This window comes from Anser brachyrhynchus (genome assembly GCF_964034855.1).
Source record: "Anser brachyrhynchus genome assembly, chromosome: 1".
In the NCBI taxonomy this organism is placed as follows: domain Eukaryota; kingdom Metazoa; phylum Chordata; class Aves; order Anseriformes; family Anatidae; genus Anser; species Anser brachyrhynchus.
In genome coordinates this window covers 60,280,903-60,302,113 of record NC_137694.1, presented here as the reverse complement: position 1 = coordinate 60,302,113, position 21,211 = coordinate 60,280,903, and the positions used below count along the sequence as shown (strand labels likewise).

The window sequence follows — 21,211 nt, the reverse complement described above, 5'->3', positions numbered from 1 at the left end:
ACCAAATGAAACCTGTTAGTGAAGTTGAGTGTGACCCTTTCAAAGCAGTTTGGCACAATGATAGTTTTAGTGGGAATGCATTTTGTGTTTCAATTTCAAGAGGATCTGGGTAGCTTCTGCAGTACTTTACTGATAACTTCAGGGTGACACCAGGGTTCTTACCTAAGAAGATCTTTGTCAAATCAAACTTATAAAAAGTGACCTGGAAATAAACTAATATAGCAGTGTTTTTATGAGTTTGTAGAAAGCTAAAATAATATTTCAGAGAGATGTGAGTTTTATACCAGTCAGATAAGGATTCTAAAGCTTAGCTTCTGCTTTTCTGAGCTGCCATCAGAGCATTTCAGAAAGGCTAGGAGGGTCTGCATAGCTTACTGTGTGTGGTATTGTATTAACAGCATCACATTTGTATGACTTTTGCACCACAGCGAGTGCTTTACAGAATACTAATCAATCACGTCTTCTAATTTGGTTCCTTACTTCATCTTTAACTTGCTTTTCATAGTTCTGGGCTCAAGATGGGAAACTGAACTATGAGAGTGGTACAAAATTTAACTATAGTTTGCAGAAAATCCAAGTTAAATCACAGTGTTAGGAACAAAAATTCCAGCTGATATACATTTACTAGTTTTCCTTAAGTAATTTTTCATTTCACCTTGCATAGGAGTCACATGCCTCAATTTCTCTGTTGAAAACATAACCCAAGGGTCCCCTGGATCCCCAAATCAGCAGTGAACTTACCAAATGGTTGGCCAGTATGTCAATCTTTGATATGAAAATGTGGTTCCCTGTTTAGGATGGGAAGAGCTGGAGACATCCCCTTCCCCCCAAGACCCATGTCTCCTGTGAGAAGAGTCACGAGAGTGATACCTCTCTCTTCTTTTGACAGCTGCAAAACTTAAAAGCAGTGACTTAAGGAGGGGTGATAGATACTGCCAGACTGGCCTTCCCCAGTATAGCACATATCTATTCTTCCAGTATGTAGTGTGTAGCTCGTTACGGTTCTGTGCAGAATGATTTCTCTGCATGGCCAGGTGATGCTTAAGGAGACTAATGAGAGAAATGATACAGCCCAGAACACTGGTGTCAGGAAATATATTGCAAGGTGTCTATCTCGGGGAAGCTGAAAGCAGGGCTTGTCTTATTATATATTTCAAAGGGGAAGTCTGTGTCACCACCAAGTTAGACATGCACCCTGTCCCATATTGCATTGAAATTACAATTTTTCTAATAGTATCTTTCCATTCGATTTTCATTTGCTTAATGATAAACTCTGTGTTGTACCAGGGCAAAACAAGAGTCTGTCTCACTGACACACTATTCTTTTGAAGCAGAAACTTTTTTTCTAATGCCATTGTAATGTAACTATGCAAGTGTCAGAGGACAGGATAGAGCCTATTATGGGCTTTTGCTTTTTGTAAGGAAAATCAAACAAATGTCCCTGATGGAAAAAGGAAGCCAGCAGCCATATGTGATGACCAGAGAATGTTTTTGTGCAGTGACACTGTCAGTACCTGGTTTGTTGTCAAACTGAACTGTTTTTTTTTTATTTTTTATTTTTTTTATTGCTGTCAACCTGAGTAGAGAAAAAAAAACGTGAATTTTCATGAGATACCTTTTTCTCATTTCCAGCACTTAACAATCCAATTATATTTGGTTTTATGCTAGTGTTTGCCTCTATTGCCATTGTTAGGTTTTTGAGTCAGAGTGATTTTTCTATCCTGATGGTGCGGAAGAAAAATATGTTTCATTATGACTGGTTATAACCCTGGAAATCTTTTCTCTCGCTTGGGTTGATGACTATTTTTTATGTTGCATTCTATACTGATGCCTAAAGTGAAGTAGAATGAACCATAAGGAAGAGAATCTTTGCTAAAATATAGCTCCTTGAACGGTATAGAATTATCTTGAACAAAGCTTGTATCTTTCCAATTTTATGCTTTTTTCCTCCCACTATTGCTCAAGTAGTTTTTACAAATGAATGTGGTTTTTGTAAGGATTGTTTATGAAACCATTGTTCTTAGCAACCTGTGCTCACCTGTGAACAAATTGCATAGCACCGATAAGGTAGCTAGTTGTTTCTAGACTGGGTGACCTTACAAGCAGATTCTGTAACAAGACAACCTTTTAAATTCCTAACCAAATATATTATGTGAGTAATAAAAAGAGCTCCTCAAAATGGCCACAGAGGCATTTCGGAGCACATTCTTGGGAATATTCACTTATGCTAGCATTCATTAAGTTTGCTTTCAGCAAAAATTCTCATGAATGAAATTTCATTCACTTGTCATTAAGATTATGACTGTACTATCATGGCAATAACCAGATGCTGTGTATAGGACTGGGACCTGATTTTGTCTAAGGCTGGAGAAACATCTTCAAGGGTCTCCAGAGAACGTATTGTCTAAATGTAAGACCAGTCTCAGCTTACAGTTCATGACTGGGGACTGCAAATCCCTGGAGAGCAATGGATTTGTTTACAAGAAAATTCACACTTAGAGAAGGATGAATGCAGACCTACTCCAAATGTTATGCCATCTGAACAATATTATATTGCAAGGATACAACTCCAATAAATATAGATGTAATTAGACTGTTAAAAAGGTAGTTTAGGTGATAACGACTAGTTGTATGAATAAAAGGGAATATCTCTACAGATGCAGTTCATTACTATACTAGACTATTTTATCCACACACTGATGAACACACTAACCCAAATATACGTACCAGAAAGCCCCCTGAAATGTTGACCATGCCTAGGAGCTGGACTGTCTGTCATATGGTTTATGGATTCCTAGCTTGTTAATAAAGCCCCCCCTTGAAACGTTGCATGAAATTTTTAGCTGTGCGTAGCAGAAGTATGCATGGAGTCTTGTTTCCTCCAGTCTGAAGGAACATACATGAGTAGTGGCATCCTATCACTGGAGCAAAGTGGCAAGTTTGAATCTGGAAACTGTGCCTAAGTCTAGGCACAAGGATTTATTTTCAGAGCTGTAGCTTGTTCACAGAGCTCAATGTATATAATGCTGCTTTGTGTGCCTTCACTTCTTGGGAGGAAAAGCACGTATCCTGTGCCTTGAAGGTAATGCCATTTGTCCAATTTGTAGAGTCCTTCAGCATGTGATGACTAGCACTGGTTACTATCTGGATTATTAACTCTTAGGTGTAGCAGGGTACAATATGCACTGTGGACATGGGTACAAGGTACATACTGTACACATGCAAAATGAAAAGTTCCTGTGGAGAGGAGGGAGGGAGCAGTTACAGGCACAATGTATTAATTCCTTGTATTACTCAGACCCCAAAATAACCAAGTCCAAACAGTTTGTTGGCAGCAGAGAAAAGCACAAGACTAAATATTTCTCCTCTTTTGTTGTCTCACTGCTCTTTTCCCTCATCATGTTGAAAAAAAAAATCTGATTTAAGTCCTCTGACATTTGTAATTAATTACTCCTTCCTTACTTTTATCTTGTTTGCTTGTCCTTTACTCTGGCTTTCCCATTTCTTCTTCATCTCTCATCAATTCCAAGAAATCATTGAAATGATTCCTTTTTAATAGATAAATAGCTTTACAGCATTTTTCTTTTTCTTTTGAAGAAAGACTTAGCCCTTTCTTTTGTCCATCCCAGTGCACAAGTTGTCATGTTCTGGCACTGCAGTCACTTGTAAGTCCTTGAGCTATCATGTATTCTGTTGGTATTTGAGGAATTGAAAATCAATCACATAGTCTTATGGCTTAGGTTCAGCACAATTCTATTATGCCCACTCCCAAAAGTCAATTCAAACCTTTTGGATTATATTTCAAAGCCTAATCAAGCTTGCTGTCCAGGCTGGTTTGGAGTCAACTCGTTCTTATCCGTAGGTCTGTTTATTAGAGTTTTTCTGTCAGAAACTAGTGCAAAAGAAAACAGTTTTCATAACAGTAGAATCATTCAGTGGACATTCTGCAAAGACAAGTCACCCAAACAGGTTTTTGTAGTAGAGGAATGCTTACTGTTGTAAAGCATTTCTGCAAATACTTAAAGAAAATTAAAAAAAAAAAAAACTGCATTGATATGCATTGATACAAGAATATTTACAACTGTACTTTCTCATTAAAAGCACCGTTTATTGAGATCAGTTTGTAGTCCTGTCTTATTAAATTGGTACATAAATTATTGTAGATGCAAGCATAAACCTAGGTGACCTTTCAGACTTTGGACCATGTGAACAAATGGGTATGGTGCCTCCAAACAAATGGGCCAAAAAGGTGATGACATTTCCAGGTGGTTTATAGAAGTCTCTTTTTTCAATGAAAGATTGGTGGCCATTTTGTGGGAGCTGAGCAGGCAGTATAAATAGCAAATAAGCTCTTTCCTTCCACTCCACATGGGAAAAGGCACCACTCTGTTTCTCATTCTCTGTGCTTCTTCTCATCCTGTATTCTGCAGAGACGCAGAGATTTTCTCCAGTGGATGCTCGACTCCCGCAACTCTGCTGACTCCTTGGCAGCTGGATGTTTTGATATGATCAGTCCAGCCACCACTTCCAGCCAGAATGAGGTGCCTTCTGCTGGCAAGACCCCATCTGAAAAGGTTCAGAAGACATTAACGGAGGATGAGATAGCAGGCCAAGCTTTTCTCTTCCTGATTGCTGGGTACGAGACTACCACTAGCACCCTGTCCTTCGCCACGTACTTGCTAGCCACCAACCCAGAGTGCCAGGAGAAGGTGCTTCAGGAGATAGATGAGTTCTCAGCAAAGCACGTGAGTACAATGCACTGGTGTGGAGGGAGCAAGGCAATGTGGATATCATGCCAATATGGCACCTGAATGACCCGTTTGCCTCATTTGTATACACATCTTTTATTAACATATTAATAATATTTTTTAATAATATTTATTAACATATTAACAATATTTTGCATGTCATTACCTTAGTTTTCCTCGTTTTTAAGTGAAGGAAAAAGAGGGGAAAGTTGTCTTCTCAAGAGTTGGGCTATGTGTTGCTTTGAAAAGAATAGTATTCCACCTTTGCTGATGGTATGTCTTCTGGTTTTCTGTCAGACTGGCTTACGAGAGACAGAGTACCTACATAAAATAGAGATTTTTTTTCAGGTAAAAATTCAAAATTGTTCTATATTAGGGGGTTCTTTTTGTGCTTTTACTTATTTATTATTGTGAAAATGTTAAATGATGTCACTAGAGCATCTGAAGAGATGACTTGGGAACTTTGTGTCACGATGGAAGTTTAACCTTTACAAAACATTTTACGTTGTTGAAATAAACCAGCTGTGGGTGGATTCTAAAACTATACATTTTTAGATTTTCCTGTTTTCCAGATACTTTTGTTCCTTTTGCGGTAAATTTTATTTATTGATCTTTGTAAGGACACAAAAAGAGTTACTATTAATCATAAACTTCAATGTCTTGCTTTAAATATCCATATTTTTATCTTTTCCTTTAGCAGCAGAATATGCGTACACTTTTAAAAAAATCAGAAATATCTAACTATCTTATACTGGTTTTGAATGGTTTCTCCTTCGCTTTATGTATTTATCAAGGATGTTCATATTTTCTGTAGTCCTGTTTTCCAGTATTTTGTGCATCTAGCGGACAATGTTGCAGCCATTCTTCTGCCCCACACTCTCTGCACAGGTTGTTAGTTAAGAGAATTCAGATTGATTGGCTTTTCCATCTTTTTGGTGAACTCTTTTATAATGGATCAAGAGACTAACATGAGAAAAATGAAACAAGGATGAGTGCCTTGCAGGATTTTAGCTACTGGATTTGCATACAGAAACCCTTAATGATACAGTTTGGGGAGTTTCATATTTTCCATGCATTCCATGCACTGTGCTGTACTTACAGAAGTAGAAAAGTGTTGCATTATTATCTGTTTGGTTGGTAATACAAAGTAAGTTCTTGATTATGCAAGAGCATGCCCATTCAAAAGCTACTGTTTCCCTCCTTTTGCTTGGGTAAGCATAGAAGCCAGGATTTGTGTACACAGAAAACATGTTTTGTCTTGCATGAAGATGTTCTGAAAGTGGTGGTTCTCCATCAAAGATTCCTTTTGCTCTGAGGATGCAGATATTCAACAGCAGAGAGGTTACTACTGAATGATCTATCCATAGAGCTTTTCCCCACTGCATGCTTGATATACCTCTGGTAGGAGTTAATACAATGAAACCATTGATGTGCTATGTTCTAACTTACAAGACTTGGTTTATATTCTTAGATTATTAGCTCTACAACACTCAACCTGAAGTATATTTACTTATTTCATTCAAACACAGACCTAATTATGCCCTCATGTCCAGTTCAGTTGACTTCTTTTAGGCTTGCAAAGCTGTGAAGGTGCAACCTGGCCTGAAGTAAATGCAGTTTACTGGTTAATGTTGATAGTAGAATTGCACATAGAAATTCCTGTTATGTAGCCCCAAGAACAATATGTTTTATCTCCTCTCCAATTCTTGAAAACTGTCAGCTGAAGAAACTAAAGTGAAACTGCTGGGAGAGATGTCTAAATATGATAGGTACATGATGTCCTTCCTATGCGTGGTCTGTAGATGAGTAGAAGAATTAGTATACTTTTCCACGTAAGTGCATAGAAAGCTGACGAGCTATATTTGCCCTGAAAGCTGTCATTAACTGACTATTTGCAGACATTTTGTATAAGGAGACCATCTACATGGCTACATCTGCGTTAACAAGTAGTGTGCTCTTGTAGATCCAGATTCAGTCAGGCACAGCTGACAGCAAGGACTATTGGGTGCACACTGTACGCATCTCAGGAGAGTTTATTTTGGATTAGTTCTAGTTTGTCCTGTGTACCACAAGCCCTTTAGCTGTTGGAACGATCCTGTGGTTTAGCCGTCATTAAAGGAACCCTGGCTGTGCCCTTGGAGACTGCAGTGAGAACCAGTGCGAGAGACTTGCTTGTATTTGTGCTCCTGATCCAAGCTGGAACACTGACCTGTCCCTACATTTCATGTGGTCCATCTGAGCTGTCACTCATTGTTATTAGTATTTCAATAATAATCCAATTCAAATGGGTAACATTTGACTCTCTCGATTTTCTGACAGAAATGTTTGGCTAATAATTTCAGCCTTGCAGCATCTAGGAGATGTTGTAAAGCTACGAATAATTGTGACAGAGAAGTTAAAACTTGATGTAGAGAGATGGCACTCAAATGAGTGATTTTTTTTTTTTTCCGGTCTGCACTGCACCACAGTCTCATCCCAAACCATGCTGTTCTATTCCATGTATTGATTGGAAGCAGTTTTAAATCACTTCCCTGTACTTTCCTAATTTTCAGATTTAGCTGAGAATGTATATGGCTGTATGGCCAAGGAGAAGAGGGAGAGAAGGATAAATATTCATGTGCTGTCTTTTATACCAGTAAATTCATGGTTCTAATCTATGTAGCCCCTTTCTTCAAAATATTTCTTTTTATAAACAGTTTATGATTTGAGGGGGGACAATGCACTGTTCAAGAAGCCTATTCCAGAATAAAGAAAAGGATGCAGCAGCTCAGTCCCCTCAGTGACTGTAATTAACTACATTTAGCCAAGAAAAGAAGATCTATGCGGACAGTTTGCAAGTTACGGGAGCAGAAGCTATTTTAAAACAGGGAATATATAGATGCTACATTCATTTGTCATGCAAGGGAGAGGGAGGGAGGGGGAATAGCAGCTACAGGCTCACAGTTCGTTATCAAGTCAGTTGCTAAGAAATTTGATTAGGTTGTAGTCTGTGCTCAGCACATCAGCTTTGCTCTTATCAAAGTGCTTTGCAATTTTCCAAAAGGGTTTTAGAAGGCCAAAACATGGAGAATGGTACAGCCAAGTTGTTTTGACAGGTGACGGAAGACTGCTTTGATTTGCAGATATGCAAGTGTTAAACACAGTACCCTCTCCATCCAAATTTATACTCAGGTAATTATAACAACTAAATGCTCTCCACCATGTTCCCCTTCCTTCCTCCAGCCATTTCAGTTGCCTCATGCAGCATGTTTTATTGCCCTAATTTGTGGTTGTAGAGCTGCGGTCTGATTTTACAGCAGCTGCTGCGTGTCATCCTGGGGATGGCTGTACTTTGGTGGTAGACAGAGTGATTTATGTGTAGATAGATCTAGTTTATACGCTAATTTACTAAAGTTTATAAAGACATGTGGGAGCCATCTGAGTAAAGGTGCTATAAATGACAGGCTCAGTTCCAGTTTTTCTGACACGCCAGCCAAAAACTTAAAGCATGGTGACTCTGCCATAGCCTGAAGGAGAGCAAGGTCAGCACATCTGGGCATATGCAGTTGTTTGGTGGCTCTGGGTTTCATGCTTGAGGATACCCCTGAGTTTGCTCTGATCTTCATCTGTCTTGCTTGCTTAGTGGTTACCTTAGCAGAGCAGGGCAGCACGAGCAGGAAGGAGAAAGCTGATGCCCTGCTGTGTTGGACCCCTGTGCTAGCATGGTTCAAGCTGCTGCAGTGTGGAGCAGGAGCAGTAGGTTGAGTGCTGGAAGCCTGGTGGAGAGGCAGGTCCAACTGGCCATATCGTACCGATCTCCTGTGTCCTGCCACAGGAGATTTAATAAAATTATAATATAATAAATAATTATTTTATTTTATTTTACCTCCAAACCTTCCTCATCCATTTGTTAGAAGGTGTTTTTAGGTCTTTTCTTGGCTGATAATGTCTCTTTCCCTGGAGATGAGGAGAGGCACCTGGCCCATTTCAGAGTCTGTGGACCAGGCAAGCAGGAGAAACCTCTACTCTCAGTTATTGTAGAGGCCAGTAAACACATGGTATTACCCTCCACACCCCAACCTGGATCTTTCGGGTGTAGGGAGGGACAGCACAGTGCTTTTCACCATCTCTGTGGAAGGACAGACACAAAGCACTGTGTGACTGCTGTTACCACACACCATGTCTTCCCTTGGAGGTGATGTAACAGGCACAGTCTTGGAGGCCTCACAAGTACCTGGAACACGTTGCTGGTATGGGAAGTGATTAGTTATTCTTGCAGTCGTGTCAAGGTGTGTGTGGAGGCACCGTGTTTCAGGCACTGTGCACTGATTTAGGAGATCAGGAGCCTTGCTACTAACTTCTTATTGAGCCATCTGTTGGGCTGTTTGTTTCAACTCTATCTGTACAAGGAGCACAGTGTTTCTAAACACCAGTGAAAAGTACCAAGGAGAGGTAGAGATTCTTGTTTAAAGTGTGGATTATTAAATATCTAGCTTTCCATATAGCTCTTTCCATATATATTAAAACTGGTTCTGATTAGTATGCGATTATTTTAGCAGTAGTAATTTCTATTTGTTAGTCCCAGTGTCTGCTCCAATTGCATTGGGAAAGATGAGTTTAAGCATAATTTCTCTGACAAATAGACTGAAATTAAAATCATAGCAACTGACATGACTTGGTCCTCTTCCTGAATCCTTTAGGGGTGTAGTACATGCCCCGTGAAAGGACATCCACTGAAGATGGAAGTATTTGCTGTAAGCTTGTTGCTGAGTGTGCATCTTGCTTTGATACTGTGAAGGTAAAGACTGAATAAAGAAGATGAAAAGAGAGTTAAATATGAGCCAGTGGGGGCAAGACACCTACATGTGTATTTGCATGAAAGAATGTGACTTTCTGCAGAGGCCAGAGGTTTGGTTCCAGGAGAGCAGAGAGTTGCAATATGTGTTTGGTATTCATGCAGGTACGATGGTATACATGAGTTGAGAAGCTGGCATTTAGTTTGTATATACCAATAAAAGAAGACGGAAAAACAAACAAACTGGTTGCTATTTCAAGAACCAGATTATTTTATAGGGTTTGTGGCTGACCATCCCAGAACTGTTAGAGGCCATATGATTGTGAAAGAGATGTTTTTATCCACATTAACCAGGTGTGAAGGAATACACCCGTGGTCTTCACCCTCTCCATTTCAGTCAAAAAGGATCCCTGTGCGAGCTGTTAAAGAGCCCTTCAGAAGGCATGTACTTCACAAACAGGCTTTGCACTTGTGGCTGATTATTTGGTTGTAAAAACAAGCTGCTTTTTACTTATTTTGGTGTGTGTGTGCTTAGCGAAAGCATAGTGAGCTTGCAGCAGACATTCCTTTTGGACAGATGGACGCTTCCTTCTGAGCCCCACTGCATCTTGGGCTGCTCTGCCTGCTCACAGTCTTGCACAGGGGAGAGAAAAATTGCTTCAGCTTCCATGTTGGGGATTCCCTTTAAATGAGGTCTCTTTCCCACCTCTTTTCCCATTTTAGCATTTTAATGTCTCCATTCCTCCCTCTTTCCTCCCTTTTCTCAAGCCTGAGTCATTCACAATTTTAAATTAGTACCCTTTTTTTTTTTTGGCTTTACGGGACTACACAATTTTAGAAGGAACAAGTAATGGCACAAAATAACTGCAAAAACATAGGTGATCAAGTTAACTTCTCATAAGAAGTTATTTGTTGCCCTTGGGTGAAATGTGGTAAGTGGCTGTGTATGTGCTCCTAATCTGTTGCAAAGTAAACAGATCAGGTTAAACCACCAAAATGAGGCCATTATTTTCTTGAGGGAGAGAAAGCAAGAAAACTTTGAGGAAGGCAAAAGAGGTGTAAGAATGAAGTTCTGTGCCTCCGTGTAATGAAGAAATGCATATTTGACAGTGCCAGGCGTAGACAAATCTGAATTTTTATCTCAGATTCAGAAATAATTTAACTGCTCATTCTCAGTAAGAGACAGCTGTGTCTTGCGTTAGCTTATGGGAAGACCTGGTGCTGGAGTTTTGTTTGTTAGGTCATACCTACACAAACCTTTAGGTATTACCTAAAGCACCATGTGAAACGGTTGTATTAAAGGCTTAGTGCTGGTTACAGACCCTTGCTCAAATATGTGAGAAATGTTTTGCTGCACCAATACGCAAGGCTGCAGTGGCTCTGTGCTAGTCAGGAGAGCTCCAGAGAGGCTCAGGGGGAACAGACTCGCTCCTCCTTGCTGCTGATGCCCAGGAATACCTTCAGCTGCCCCAGCAAAGGTGAAGGGGAGAGCATGAGTCAGGAGAAGTAAAAAAGAAAATAACTGTAAATAAATGAAAGGGCAACTATTACGGTAAAATGTTAATTGAAGACTACAAGACCAGCAGGGTTTTCCCCTCTATTTTTAAAATGCTGTGTGCAGCTCTTACTTATGAATTATACAAGAGCTGCAGAGATCCCATCTTGGGTTAGAGGGCACTGCCATGGACTTTCCTTTGAGCTTTCTTGAGTCATAAAGAAAAGAAAAGCATGGCAGGCCCCTGCCTTTGCTGTGCAATGACTTTAGGACAAGCAGTGTGAGGAGGAGTTGCTGCACACCTTGTCATGTCAGGCATTTATAGAGGATTGTAAAAACTCCAGAACACTGTTGCACATGTGATAGGAAGAGGGACAAAGACAAGCAGAACAGGAATATGCCCAGTCTACCGATAAGGGTAGGAATGCATGGTTTGTTCAAAGTCCGTATCAGAGCCATAGATTTAACTGATCATTGAAGTTGGGGTCCTAGCAGGTTTTCCTTACAATCTCTGGTAACCGTTGATTCATGAGACTTAGAAACATCAGTGTGTGGAGGAACGAAGAGCAGAATAAGTCCCAATATGACTCTACTCCATCCAGTTTCCTATTAACACTAGTGTAACTATTCAGTGCTGGAGTGACTTATACCAATGTTTTCACCACTGGCAAGAGTCCATAAATTTTAAGAACACTTCAAAGTCCTGAGATACTCTCTCACTATTTAAATGAAGACTTGGAGGTTTTTCTTTAATGGAAAGAAATATTCCTATTCTCATAAATATTCGCTTTTCTATTGCTCTATGACACAAGAATATTTTCAATATGTCTAATTGAAAATGTCGACTGGACTATATTTAAATTGCATTTCCTGCTTGTCAATAATATTGAATGATGCCAGCCCACAGCCATCACAATCCATTGTTTCATTTATGAAAAGGTACAGCTTAATTCCATTATAACTGCTGTGTGTGGTCAGTTGTGACTGGACTGGGTTGAACTGGATTGATACATAAGCCCCTCCTCTGTGATTTACAGCTATAAACTGTGCTGTAATTTATCAAATGTACTGGGTGTGGGCAGTGGCTCATCTGGGGTAACTTGGCTCATCATCATTGACTTGAGTGCAGTCACACTATCTTACTCTGGCTTATGATTCTCTTCATCACATCGAGGAGCTCCTTCACTGATCTCCCTGCAGTCTAACAGATATGTCACACGGTAAAGGAGAGTGTGCATTTTCAGAATTTTCCCTTCCCATAAAATGCCCAGACAGCAGTGAGAGGTAGCACCATTTTCATGGTGTCACTGTGCCTGATTGAGTACTTTATATTTTTAAGCTGTTTATGCAAAGAATCTCCTTGGTAGCGCAGACTGCTTTCTCTGAGCATTAGTGAAAATGAGAGGTGAAAGTCAGAGAGATGGCACTGTCAGGGAATTACCCACAATTTGCATGAATTTGGTGCCTTTCATGCAGTGTCTCAAGGCACTGTGCTCTCAGAAGCTGGCAACTACAGAGACTAAGCTTCACTAAGCAAATATTGCTGACGGTGGAGGCTTGCATTTATCAAGGGAGCCTGAATTGTAAATAGTTTGCAAAAAAAATTCCACAGAAAAGAGTCACTGTTACACATGCACACACATATACACACACAAAACATACAGAAACAGTAAGCACAAGCAATGTTTTATCATGTTGCTGTTTATTCTGTTCCAGGAAATGACCCTCTTTAATTTCTTTATTTGTGTAAGGAAATGTTGCAGGGTCTCACAACCTTCATAAGTGTCAGCTGTCAGCAATCGGTTTTGTTGTTAACAGACAAAAACATGCTTTTAAAAGTGTAGGGACTGAATGCAGTTGGGTTATATTGCTGCAGTTCTTCACACAATTGCTTGATGTCTGAAATCAGTTAATTAATCAGTCAAGCTCACCTCTTGGACACCCGCTTTGACACAAGCTTGCTCCCAGACTCAAATGCTGAGGGGAAGCACCCAGGGAGAAAGCTCAGGCTCAGTGTGCCCACTGAGCAAGCCTTAGCAGGTATTGCTTTGCATGGGTTGCCATCTGTCCCAGGTACCTTCACAGTGCCTGCCAGAGAAGTTGTCCTGGGAGCCTTTCTGGACCCCGTTGCCACTCCCGCTGTGGTTTGTAGGCACTACCATTGTCCTTTGGCAGAATTCTGGGCAAACGGGAGCATGTCCAGCTAGCAGACATGTGAGGGCATTTCTTTTTGCTATGCATTAGTAGTTCTCACATAGGTAGCTACAGATCTCTGCTCTCCACAGGTACCTCTTTAAAAGATAAGTACCTCCTCAAGGTTCAGGTTATTTTTAAGATGGAAAGAGTTGAGCCGGTCAGCTGGTAAGTTTGTGTGTGTTTTAGAAATGCTTTGGCTTTGCTTTCTTGAAAAGTCTACTCTTAGCTTATAAGAACAAAGCCAGTGTTTTCAACCCCAGTGGTATCTTGGCACTGTCCTTCCTTGACTTTTCCAAGAACCCTACTGAAAAGACAACCTGGGTATGAAAAAATAAATAAATAAATTTATTTTCTGGGGAAATCCTTCTGACAGCTGAGAATTGGTGATTCTATATGGCCAGGAATTAGGTGCTGTCGAGACTATTAATGTGCCCATATTTCAAGGAATTTTATTTATTTTTTGACATTATAGGATTCTTTTCCTCCTCTCTTCAACAAACTAATACATATATATATATATTTTCCATTTGTTCAGTTCAAGCTTATCAGTCTCTTGCCCATGAAGTCTAATTTATGTTTTGCTTGCAATGTCACATGTTGCTCAGTAATTCTACCTTATTGCTATTCTTGAGCAGAACTGAGTCTCAGGTAATGTATGCTAGACAGATACTCATTTTCACCCCTGAATTTTCCTGGTATTTTGCCATTCTCATAATAATTGACCCACTATCTTTGCTTCAGGGTTCATGTTAAAGAATAAATTTTTCTAGTGACATGGGACATTTAATGGTGAACATCTTAATAATGCAGTACTCTGAATGCGATTAAACAGATGTCTTTAAAGAACAAGTAAAGGAAAGGATACATCTTCCCCATTTCTGTTTCCCCCCTCCTCCCTATCTGAGGCTTTTTTGGAGGAAAGAGCATATTTGGTTTTAATCTAAGGAAAAATACGACTGCTGAGTAAGAAACTGGTTACAGTTTTCTTCAAATTTGTATCCCAGCTGCTCCCGAATACCACTGTGGACATTGTATAGCAATCATCATGTTGCCCACAGGGACAGAGAAAACCATATTCACGCCAACATCAGTGTTTAATCAGTGCTAACTACCATTATCTGTATTGTCTTTTTAGCTGCAGGTAGGTAACATTATTTGCAGAGTAGAACGTAGTTCCAGGTAGAATTAGTAGATCAAATTTTGCACTGGGCAGTTGAGCCTTGCAGAAGTGAATAAGGAGATAAGCCCAAAGCATAATTAATAGCATCCCTGCCATGTCTTTGAGACAGACATACTCTTATCAGTCTTGCCAGAGGGGGTATGTGTGGCAGAAAGAGAGGTGTACACTGTGTGACTTCTCAGGAATGGGGATGCCCTTCATAGGTGCAGTTGCTTGATCTTTTGATGGCAGTCTATCTAGCAATTAGGAGATTTATCTGTGTGAAGTAGGGAAAGAACAGAAAGGTGTTTAGACACTCATATACATCGATTTTTGTGGGAGTTAGGCAACAAAAAGTTTTCCAAAAGGTATGTGCTGCTGGACTCTAAGTACCTAGCAATGAAAGGGAGGACAGCCAACTGCAGGTACAACCTCAGATGCAAGAAACTGGAGAAACTAAACCATCTGGTCTCACTGAATTTACAAATGAGAGAGGGTGACCTTGGATATCTGTGTCAGGACCACACGCTGTATCTCAGCATTAACAGCCAGTATCATTCATCAGGCAGGAACTTGTCTCCTGGGGAATTTGAAACACTAAACTAAACAAAAAGCATTTGCAAGCTCTTTATTAGTGAGCATCCAGTTGGAATGAGATCCTCCATGTCCCCAGGTTAACAGGCAGGTTCTTCAGGTAAAGAGTACCCTGGTCCAGCCCCAGCATCTTCATCTGCTGCAGAGATCACCACTGAATTTTCTATTTCTGAGATGCTTTCAAGACTCAGGGATAAAATCTTACTTTAAAAATACTGCTCAGGACAATCGTGACTCTTGAGATCTGTGAAAACAAGTAGCACTTTCATGGTAAGGACTATTCATGGGTAGAGGAAGAGAGGAGAGGAGAGGTATTGCTGAACAGCTTATAAACCAAAAATGACTAACAAGTCATATGTGTGCACACATGCCTGCATATGAGAGAAGGAGGGAGAAAATGAATCATGGTTGAAGAAAAGAAGGTCTTTCATCTGAAAGTTCAACACAGATTCCTGAATTGCACATGTTATATGCGTAAGGTGTGAAAGCTGAGCTGAGGAGAACACATGCCTAATTTGTTAAGAAACGGCAAAACCCCAGCAGCAACCACGATGAAATTAAACTAGTATTCAACATATTCATAGCTTAAAAATGATCTTAGCTTGTATGAATGTGAGGTCAAAATGGAATTTTTCCTGCAGGTATGTACATAAATTAGGTAGCATTAATAGGAAGTAACCAGTCCATTTATTTGTCAATAAGCATTCAAAGTGAAGGCTGAATGAGCCTGTGCCAGAAGGAATGGAAACTAGTTTGCATTTCATGATTATGTAAAGCAGTTCTTGGTAGGATGAACTTCTTGTGACCTCCTCTACTTTTTTTCCCCCCCATCTCCTACCACCCTGGCAGCACATATATATTTAAATAATTTCCATTCCTAACAATGTGTTTGTGTGTTACTTTTAATTAGCATGAGATGGCTTTTGTATTGTTTGTCATGTTTATTTTTATATTTCCCTTTTAATGTGGAATGAAAGAAAAGGTGGTATTTCTGGGTGTTCCCTTGCTCTAAAAATGTAGTGGTCTTCCAGTGATATGAGGAAACGCTTCCCTGCTTAACCAGATATGAAGACTGGTGCAGAGGGAGTAGTCAGGAAGATGCAAATAAAAGTAGGAAACTCGTTCTATTTGCGGACTTTTCATACCAGTTGATAGGTTTTACTGTCTCAGAGCACTGAATTCCACCAATTTTTTTTTACTGGTATTGCAAACAAATAAAATGCCCGACTTTCAAAAGAGAGAATAAAGGTCTGTTCCAAAATCAAATCCTCTACAGCAACTTCAATCTTTTAATTCAGTATTAATAGTCATGTTTTGAATGTTTTGATCACTGTCCCAAAATGCCTTCTATGGAAGTGGGCTGCTCAGAAGTAGAACATGACTGCTGTAGGAGCAGATGAGATAGGTGGTCAGATCCTTGGTCAGTGGAGAGAGAATTTTTGTACCCTAAAACCTGTATAGACTGAATACCTGTATAAACTGAATGACAGTGTAAACTGAACTGATGGTTTCTAGCTTACTTGTAGTGGATAAATAAATGTTTGAATGAAGACTCATTTAATATCTGGTACCAGATCCTGCCATTTCCTTCATCAGGTTTCAGATGTAGTGAGACTGAAAACTCAGTTGATTTCTCAGTCCTTGGAATTATCCTTCCTGGCTGCCACTGAGGCAAGGAGCATTAGGACATGTTGAGGACACTGCATTAGGACAAGCAGAATTCATTGTTTCTTATTGTTATGCCACTGCTTTCTGCCTGTATGAAACCTGTGCTTTCATAATTCAATAGAATATTCATATTGTTTTCAAAATAAAACATTGTGTGCGTCTGAAATAAAAATTTAACTTCAGAATAGTTTCTGTTAATAAGTGGGAGAAAAAAATACATAGTTTTTTTTGTTATTGTTGTTTGGTTGTTTTTTTGTTTTTTTGCTTGTTTGTTTATTTAATGCTTAGCACACCTTCCGGTCAAAAGGAGAAATGGGTTAAAATGATTTTGACCTTGTGGTGCAATAGAAATTTGAATAAGCTTTAACATCTTTCTCAATACTCAGACTTTAAATCTAAAAGAGAAAATTGAGAAGAACTGGAGAATTTCTGAGCATTGGGCAATTATCTGCAGCCCGTTACTGCTGTCATTGATCTAAATGAAGGAATAAGGAAGTAACAAGATGTCAGAAAGTCATTGTATCATGAGCTGGAACAAACCACTTTTAAGAGCTCCTGCTTTTTGGAATTTGTTTTCAAGACACATCAAGTTTATATGCACTCAGGATACAATATGAAGAAGGTTTTGTGCAGTCAGGAATGAAGATTTAATAGCCTGATAAGTAGAGAAGCTTATAGATAATTTCAAGGTGTTAATCTAACCTTGCTGTGCCTTTAATCTTTTGGCATTCTGGAGAATGTAAAAAACAAAAGCTGACTGTTGTAATATCACAGAGTAGTCATGGAGAAAAAAATTCTTCCAGCAGAGCAGCTTTTAAATAAATTATTACTTTCTTTTTCCATGATGGGGAAAAATAACTGTAAAATGGATTTAAAGGAAAGTGAATTTACTAAGTGTCCTGCATCTTTCTTTTTCACTAATTAGTAACAGTCAAATGCTCTTGTTCTGCAGACAGTGACTACAAAGGAAAGGATAAAGAACTTGGGAAAGACTCTAGAGCTGAAATAATTAGGCAATTTATCATTTAGGGTAATTGGACTTGTGCAAAGCAGTGTTATTTACCGCTGGTTTCCATTTCTTCTAACTGGGTGTGAAAAATACAGCTACATTGATTGGGAAATGCTCTTGGTGCTTTTTCCAATATGCATTGTGCCAGAGACTTTCAGTTCAAAGTGTGGTGTTCCTCCCAGTGATTTCTTTTCCCTCAGTGATCTTCAGAAGCAGCGTTCAGCTTCTAAAACCTCAAACCGAAATTAGATTAAAGTGCCCAATATGGGGTCAGAAATGGGAGGGAAAGAGAGACGGGTTTCCACCAGGGAATTTTCACTTAACAAATGAAAGCCTTTGCTTTGTTTCAAAGGAAAAATTGCCAAGTGGAGGCACATCTTAATCACATCGGTAGCCAGCTGAGATGTTTATGCTAATTTCCAAAGGTATGTAAGTATAGGAATCAGGGGGTCCAAAACTCCTGCCTCTGTGATGTGAAAAACATGCATTTAAGCACCACTGGCAGATAGCTCTGATGTTGTTTCAGTTTAAGAGAGAAGTGGGGGATCAGTCGTGAAGGCTTTACTTGAATTTCACCTCACAGCTTGCTGGCAGCATGAATGCCCCTTCGCTTTGATAACCGGCAAATTCTGGGCATTTAGAGTGCCACTGGGTTCAGCCTTGCCAGAGGCTGAGTTTTCCCTTCAATCTTTAAGGTAGAAGGCACAGCTACCCCTTTGCCGTGCATCAAATCATTGCACTCTCCCAGCTTTCTACTATTGCCCTCTGTTCTTGAAGATTATGTCTTCATAAGCAGCTTTGTTTGTGATGGATGCTCCAGAAATGCCCAAAGTTTCTGAATTTCACCCACGAAAACATCTGGTACATGATGCAAACCCGGTGCTAAATTTCCACCAGGCCTCAGGGGTGGCCCAGGATGTCACATTGAGCTCCGTGGTGCTGGCACCCAAGTGCTCAGGTATGTGTCCCCAACCTTTGGGTAGAGGAGGCGAAGTAGTAGGAGAAATTGTTATTTAAAAGTGATTTTGCTCTACCCACCTGGTAGAAACCAGCCAGCAGAGACCCCTGCTGGGAGGAAAAGTGGGGATTAAAAAAGGTGATGTTTAAAAGCATTTTGCTCCCTGTGAGACATTCACAAATATCTACTGCCGGGCTCTTGTAGGTGGGTGCCACACAAGTGTTTTTAAGTAGCACAGCTTGACACCAGTTGCATGCATGTCTTCAGAAAGTGTCACAGGTTATGTGTGTTTTTTTGTTTGTTTGTTTTTTCTTAATGGCTTGTTATTTTAAAACAGTTGTGTTTCATATTTTCTTTAACAAGAAGAAAGTCATGACTAGAGGAATTTCCTATGGAGATGCGAGGAGAAAGGAGTAATAGTAGATTGTTACTTAAAATATAGCCTGCCACTTGAGCAAGCTGAACATGTGATGAAATGCAAAATGTAGATGCAGCTTTGGTAGAGCTTGATCCCTCGCCAAAGGAGTGCGGTAACTCAGGTACTGAAAGGCACACCTCTGCTGACACGGTCAAATTGTCAACAGAGAAACTCTTCAACATTTGACAGTCAGTTTTTGTGCCAGATTGTGATTTGCTAGCTATTGATGTTGATTGCCTTTGTTGAGCAGAGCCGTTGGCTGGAATTCCAGGGCCTCTTTTGGGTTATTTGGCTTAGGGCTAGGAGCCAAATATCTTTGAAGTGACCCTACCAATTCACAAGGGCTGGGCAAACTCTCTTTTTTGCCTAGGACGGTAGGAATCAAACAGCAGGAGGGCACGGTTCCTGCGTTCACAGCTCTGCGGAGCAATGTGGACAGTGGAGGTCTTTCTCCAAAGCTGTTGCTCCAGGCCAGGTTAGATGTGTCTCTGAGACCATGCCTGCTGTTTCCGGCTCGCCTTCTTTGTTTTCCTTTCCTGTTCGCTTTGCTTCTCTCCTGAGCATGCAGGTCTTTGCAAAGAACCACCTAGAGAAACCACTTTGCCTATATACACCTTATGCGTAACCTTGCTTGTTGTTTTGCATTGTGACAGTCTCATGTGCTTTGCCCAGGGTCAGTAATCCTTATTTGATTCTGTAATGGAGCTTATCTGTTTCTCATATTTACCCAGAGAGACGGGTAGTCACTTTACATACAAGTCGGAACAATGTTTAGCCCAAGCTCTTACTGTCAGGCAAGTGACATTCTTTCCTTTAGGTTAGCTCCACCACTTCAGCACTGCAGGTTTCTGCTGGTGGGAGCAAGATGTTACATCTTTTCTAAATATTTTAAGTTATTTTAGCGCTTTTAATACATTAGCACCCAAATGATACGTAAGTACTAACCTATAAATGTCTGTACAAGGCTTGTAATATTAATGGCCCTGCTTTTAGCGGTGATCTCCAGGAGGCACAGAGAATTTAAAAGTTTTGGTGTGGGGAAAAAGAGATCTCATCATGCAATATTTGCATGTCCTTGTTGATTTAAATGCCACAGAAATCTGTTGTAAAATAGACTGGTGTTAACCCCATGTGTTTAAGTAAAAATACATGGATTTTCATCACATAGAGATCTGAATCACTAAACTCACTAGGTCTACTAGTGTGCTCAGATTAAAGGATGTGCATCGCCCTATGCAAGGACAGAAATGCGAATAATCTTTTTCCTAGTGTTTTGCGTAGTCCCACAAAGCAAACATTTCCATTCTGTAGGAATAAAAAAAAAAAGAGATACTGTCTATGAAATTAATTAAACCATAGATTTTAAGTTTAGGAGTTCATTACTGTGCAGTCTAATCTTGTGTACAACCAAGGGCATAGGACTTTACTGAATTAAATCTGTTTAAATTAGTATATCTTTTAAAGAAAACTCCCAGTTGTTTTAATTAAATGGTGTAAAATGTCTTTCCTGACTTTGAAAATGAAGAATCCCAAGAAAAACAAGTGAAACAAAATGCTGTGGTAATCTTTTTAATTATTCTTTTTCCTTTGTTGCAAGTTTGGCTGCTCTGGAAATGTTGGACAAACCTGTCTTCAACATATTGTCCTTATAGAATTGTGGAACCCTGCATGTTTTGCATTAATTAAACATATAAATCCTACAAACTGTGTGCTGGGTAATTGCAAACCAAGAGCCTGCTTCTTGGTTTCCACTTATGTCCTTTCATCCCTCCTGTAATGAGAATGGACTGTCAAGGTGTGCGTACACCATCCCTGCACTTATCTGCAGTGGTATTGCCATCACTTTATTCCTGCGTGATACCATCTTGTTATCACATAAACAAGCGCTTGCAGCTATGGCAAGTCTTGTTTATGCTGCTAGAGTAGGACCTTAGTGTAACTGAGGGTTGGGATCCAAAGACATCCCTTGTTCTTACAGTCCTGTTACTTAAAGGAAAGCAACAATACTCATCTTTGCTGGCAAGGAGCACAAAGCAGACCAGTAATTCAAACATGCTAAGAGAAAGAAAAGACAAAACATGACAAACACCAGCAAGTTTTCCTTCTTTATTAGTGGAAGAACATGGATGTTTTTTGTCATGCTGTGTGCTTTGATATAAAAAGTATAACTCATGCAAAAGAAGGGATTGTCT

General features: G+C 39.8%; 1 protein-coding gene across 12 annotated transcripts in view; it reads left to right on the top strand.

Annotated features, from left to right (window-relative positions):
- TBXAS1 (thromboxane A synthase 1) overlaps window positions 1-21,211 on the top strand; it is a 266,052-nt gene that overhangs the window by 191,131 nt on the left and 53,710 nt on the right. For all 12 annotated transcript variants that reach the window (XM_080558646.1, XM_080558644.1, XM_080558643.1 and 9 more), the window contains one exon: window positions 4,431-4,745. In XM_080558646.1, coding sequence (XP_080414772.1) covers window positions 4,431-4,745 — 315 coding nt within the window. The remainder of the gene's footprint in view (window positions 1-4,430; window positions 4,746-21,211) is intronic.